A 5,547-nucleotide genomic window follows, 5' to 3' on the forward strand; every position below is an offset into this window, starting at 1 on the left:
ATTGAATTCATTTAAATTGATCATACTTTGAGGTGACAAATTTACAGGTTGTATTTTTTAAGTAGAAGTGCAGCTACTGTGTAAAATAAAATAAAAAAGACTCATTTAGCATCTATAAGTTGTTTTTTTTTTTTTTTTTTTAATCATCCTTGCATGATGATGAGTTTTACTTTTCCATTAAAAAAATATTAAAATTGTGTTGTTATATTGTTTTTCATTAATAAAAATGCTATTGTTCACAAACCTTTTGTTCTATGTATCACAATAAATTTGGTATATGTGGCCGGTATTTGTCCATCATGTGATTTTCTTTACAGTATGTAAAATGTTTTTAATAGAAAATTTTTTTATTGCTAATATGAAATAAAGGGTATTACTGTATTGAATCGAAGTGTGGCATTCTGATTCGACTCCTGTACCTAAGCGAAAATATAAGTTCAAATTAAAATGATCTCTAATACTATTTTGATATTTTGGAACAACATACTATAGTTTCTTTTAATTAATTTTTTCCCTTTCTGGGTAAGAATGGTGGTTTAAAGGTTGGCACATCTGCCTCACAATTCTCAGGTTCTGTGTTTGAATCTTATCCCCGTGTCGCATATTCACCCCGTGCTTCAACTAGCGCCCTCATTTCAAAAACATATAGGTTAATTCAGCTGTTTTTAAATTGGCAATTAAAATGTATGTAATGTAATTGGTTGTTGCAATAAATTGTACTCAAATGTTGTCAAAAATTAAATGTGGTCCTAGAGCCCAGTTTTCAGGTGGTTCTATTACTCACCCAAGAATAATTTAAAAAATGCCAGAGGAAGAAGCTACAGCATATTTATTTGATATATTACATACAACTTCTCGTCGGTTTCTGGGGTCAAATGTCATAGTGGTATGTGAATTTTGACAGCCGTCTTAATAGAGATTCAATAGGTTGCTCCATATGAATGCTACTGTTGCTGTTGTTATTTAATGAATACACTGATTAATATTGATCTTAAGAGCACCGTTCCATGCGAATAGCTTGCAAATGAATAAGCCCGCACGAAAACAATTGACTTGTTTTTGCACATTTAGAATATATCATCATAATGATGTCATTATGTGTCCTGTCCTCAACTGTTTTAATCAAAGCATTTTGATTCAACGCTTACAAAGATTGCGTGATGTCACTGAGCATTTATGTCTGCACTGTATTAGCATGCATTATATTGAACCACGTCCGGGTTCAGTTTGGCCGATAATTATGGTAGAAGTGCATGTTTTTAAAAATGTCAGAATTGGGAAGCCCGCACCAAATTACCTCTGACTGCAAAGACTGAAGGCATCTAATAGAGCAGTCCACTGAAGGTTTGTATGTACATCAGGGGTGGGCAAACTTTTGTGCTCAAGGGCTGCGTTTGATTTTGAAAATGTGTGTACGTATGTTTCTGTTATTTAAAATATGTATGTAAAATATGTGAAATTGTTTATTTCAAATATTCAATACCAACATCTTAATTCAATCTCCTTTTAATTATTCATAATTGTTAAAAATGTTAATGAATGTATTGGGGGGAAATTATATTTTATTATTTACATTCAAAGAAACAAAAACAAACACCCAATTATCAATAAAAAATCATTTTAAAAAAATTATAGGCCGCAACTTTTTTCGTTGTAGTTAAAGCGCTATATAAAAAGCAGTCAATTCCGTTCATTAACTCATTCACTGCCATTGACATCAAAAATTCATTTGAAATTTTTCTATTAGTTTCACATTTTTTTCCAACTTTTGTTAACAAGAGTGTGACAACCTAGAATTGTTTTATTGTACATTTAGAACAGATATAAAATTTGTGATTAATCATGAGTTAACTATTGAAGTCATGTGATTAATTACAATTAAAAAAAATAATCGCCTGATGCCCGTAATAAAAAAAAGAGAAAAGATTATTAAAAATTAAGTGGCGTCAGATGATTTAATTTTTTTTAATAGTAATTAATCGCATGACTTCACTAGTTAACTCAAGATTAATAAAAAAATATATATATCTGTTCTAAATGTACAATCCTTTTTCTAGGTTTTCATACTCTTGTTAACAAAAGTGGGGGGGAAATGTGAAACTACTAGAAATAGTTCAAATGAATTTTTGACGTTTATAGCCGTCAATGGCAGTGAATGAGTTAATTCAACAGCTTCGTGCTAAAGTGCTTAGCATATCAGCATCACAGTTCTGAAACCGTGGGTTCAAATCCGGCCTCTAGCCTTCCTTTATATAGTTTTCATGTTCTCCCGTGCTTGTGTGGGTTTTCTCTGAGTATTGCATCTTTCTCCCATATTCCCCAAAACATGATTTTAAGGTTAGTTAAAGACGGAATTGCCTGTTGTATTGACTTAATGATACAGATACTACACAGTAAATTTGACTCTATTTAGAGTGGGACCAAATAGACTCGGTTTTAGAGTAGGCTAATATTTACACTTGGAAAAGAGTAAAATAAAGAATTGAGAAAAAAAACTAAATTTAAATACGCCCCTCCTACTGTTTTCTTATCTCCAAGAGAACAAAAACATTATTTTTGGTTTTGGAGTTAGGAAAATTTCAGCTGACACGAGTGCTGCATGCCCCGGGGAGTATATCAGCTGTCTTAAGGTCGTGAGTTCGATCCTCAACCCTTGAGTGGCTTTTTTTTTTCAATTCTTTATTTTAGTCTATTCCAACTGTAATTATTACTCTAAAATTGAGTCTAAATGGTACCACTCTAAATCAGTCAGATTTACTCCGAAACAACACATTTCTCATCAACAAAGCTGAGAAATTGTGTTCCTGTTTATTGATGATCACTAATTGTGATAAATTAATGATCCAACCATCAATTCTGCATAGCATTTGTCCTCATTAGGGTTTTAGAGTCTTCAATTAACCTAAGAAGCATGTTTTGGAAATGTAAGAGGAGAGCTTGAGCACATGAACACGAAGGCCAGATTCCACATTCAAACCCTGAACCCTCAGAAATGTGCCCCAATTGTTGATCAGTTATCCAAAATGTCATAAACACTTCTTTAATTGTATAATAATTACAGCAAACAACCAACATCTAATCCAGGGTGTGTCAAACATACAGACAGAACCGGCGCGTAGTCGTCACTGAGTCTAATCTGGCTTTAACTACAAATTTTCAATGAAAGTAACTGTTGTTGCTAATTTTGTCCACTGGAGGGCGCGCATCTGAAATTGGCTATCGGTAATTCAAGATTTGAAGCCTGATCTTGATAAAATTGAGGAGGCTAAAAGATTCCATATTTTAACAGAAAGTACATCTAGAATGCTGTGCTATCTTTGCACTGTGAAGACTACCGTTCGGTGAAAATCAATGCCAACTGTGAAAATATTTCGAGACTGAATATTGCAAAATATCGCTCAACAGCTTCATGAGTTTGGTAAATATTACTCTTATTTGGTGTTTACTACCTAATTGAATGAAATATTTGATTCCTCTTAGATCAAATGGACGGCCAAGGAGACGGAGACCACAACGGTCCAAATCGTAAGTTGATGTCATGCGATTGTAGAGCGTTTTGTCTCAGCTACAGTATTTTTTGGTGGTTTTGGTGTTCTGGGGTAGGCCCCAGCGCTGGCCACATAGCAAGTGGCAAAGCTAAAATGGACGGATGCATGGTCGAATCAACTCCAAGTCTGAATTATCTTGCAGGCTACCGTACGTCCATACCAGTAGGAGATCTACCACCAAGTGATGATAGTGATGATGATGATGATAATGATGATGATGATGATGATGATGATAATGATGATGACCATGACGATGTTGGCGATGTGGAAGACATGGAATCCGTTTTCCTCATGCATTTGTTTGTCAATCATTACATGAGATTCTTTGTACCCCCGCGAGCGACACTGCAACAAGCTAACGCTGACAGTGAAAACATTGTACGAGATGTCAAGATTGAAAAAAGTAACGCTGATGATATCGTTGACCATGAAGATGAGTTGGACGTCTCAGTCGGGGCCGAGGCCGAGTCGGGTGCCCACCAGCCAATGGAAGAGGAAGAAGACCCCTTGCCGGGACCGTCGAGGAGCAGAAATCGAGAAGACGAGGAGGAGGAAGACGAAATGAGGAGCAGCAGTAGATACTTCCGCTGGTGGCACGAATTTGACAACAGTTCGGACGGCAGCACAGACTTAGATAATGACGAACAAGACACCGTGCCAGGTGGCGCTAAGAAAAGGTCGCGGGATGACCTGGACGGGAATTTAAGACTGCAGGGCGACCTGTCCCTTATGACTCTGAGCGGCCATCATGTTCACGGCTCCAAGAATCCTGCCAACGAGGAACGAGGAGCTGCCAGGGTGGGCGACTTTCATTTTGGTGCGCAAGAGACTATGGATGATGCGCCGTCCAGAGAAAACTATGACAAAGAAAATAAGAGCGGCAAGAAACGATTCAAGAGATGAGAGATGTAGTGGCTGTCTACAGAAAAAAAAATGATTACACATGTAGTTTTCACTTCATTTTAGTCACTTTTGACACAGACAGACTTTTATATCATTTCTGAGTCCTTTCATTGACATGGAAGTGAAAGAATCACTTAAATGGTGATACAAGCATGACATTTGGTAGTTTTGACCTACTCTTCAAATGACACTTTTATTAAAAAAATAAAATAAAATAAAAAATATAAATATATATATATATATATATATATATATAAAGCTTAATCAGTTTCTACTACTAAAAACTACTAAAGGCTTCATCTTCATCCGCAGCATGAATGTGGAAAGCTCCATGAGACCGAGCTCAAATTACTTTAAACACACTCAGTACATGCTACGTTTGATCCAGTCACTAAAAAATCAGGGTCATCTTTATAGCATTGAAAAGGACCATCTTAATAGGGTTGAAAATCAATTTTGCATATGTGTCAATGCAGACATTTATCCACTGTCACGACTACTAAAATGGAAATAAATCATTGGAATCGCATTAATAAATAGCACGAAAAGGTCAGCACATCAAATCGAATAAATGATAGTCCAAAATTTTCATGTGACCAACGCCTGATTCGTCAGGAATCATTTTTCTCTCTTAGTGTCTTTCTGCCTGCCCTTTTCATTGTTTACCAAAGGTTACAGCTGTGTCTGTCTAATTAGCATTCTGTAGTATTTGACTCTGCTGACTGAAAGGTCGCCAACCTTGTCGGACAATGAAACTTAGCAACGTGGCTGTGTTCAGCGAGGGCCACTGACTTACAAGAGTGGCATCATTATATGATAGCCATGTCTGGGAACAATCAGATTAAGCTTTTATAACAGCCTTGTGGTGTCCCCCCAAAAATTCCCCACGTCCAAAAATCACAGTTTTGCAACATAAATCTTGCACTTTTTATTGTTGATATGTGCGGTTATGGCTCACTTTTTAAAAGATGGAAAATAAAGATCCAAACTGTTGTACTAAAAATGAAAACAGCGGTTTAGTATTGTTTTAGTTTCATGCAAGAGGAAAATGAAATTGAGTGAATTGCCATTAACATTAAATACACACTAGCACTAC

At 36.0% G+C, this 5,547-nt stretch overlaps 1 protein-coding gene across 1 annotated transcript; it reads left to right on the top strand.

Annotated features, from left to right (window-relative positions):
* Nucleotides 1-1,168: 1,168 nt before the first annotated feature.
* On the top strand, nt 1,169-5,413 carry LOC144050715 (uncharacterized). Its single transcript, XM_077564248.1, has 3 exons — nt 1,169-1,344; nt 3,481-3,525; nt 3,982-5,413. The coding sequence occupies exons 2-3, from the start codon at nt 3,486-3,488 to the stop codon at nt 4,449-4,451; spliced, it is 510 nt and encodes a 169-aa protein (XP_077420374.1). The 5' UTR covers nt 1,169-1,344; nt 3,481-3,485; the 3' UTR covers nt 4,452-5,413.
* Nucleotides 5,414-5,547: the final 134 nt, after the last annotated feature.

This window comes from Vanacampus margaritifer, chromosome 4, assembly GCF_051991255.1.
Source record: "Vanacampus margaritifer isolate UIUO_Vmar chromosome 4, RoL_Vmar_1.0, whole genome shotgun sequence".
Classification (NCBI taxonomy): Eukaryota; Metazoa; Chordata; class Actinopteri; order Syngnathiformes; family Syngnathidae; genus Vanacampus; species Vanacampus margaritifer.

Bases quoted from the DNA above. Each gene is read 5' to 3' on its own strand.
- LOC144050715 (XM_077564248.1), top strand. From the start codon at position 3,486: ATGGACGGCCAAGGAGACGGAGACCACAACGGTCCAAATC. The intron at 3,526-3,981 runs GTAAGTTGATGT...TTGACCATGAAG, and splicing joins AGACCACAACGGTCCAAATC to ATGAGTTGGACGTCTCAGTC.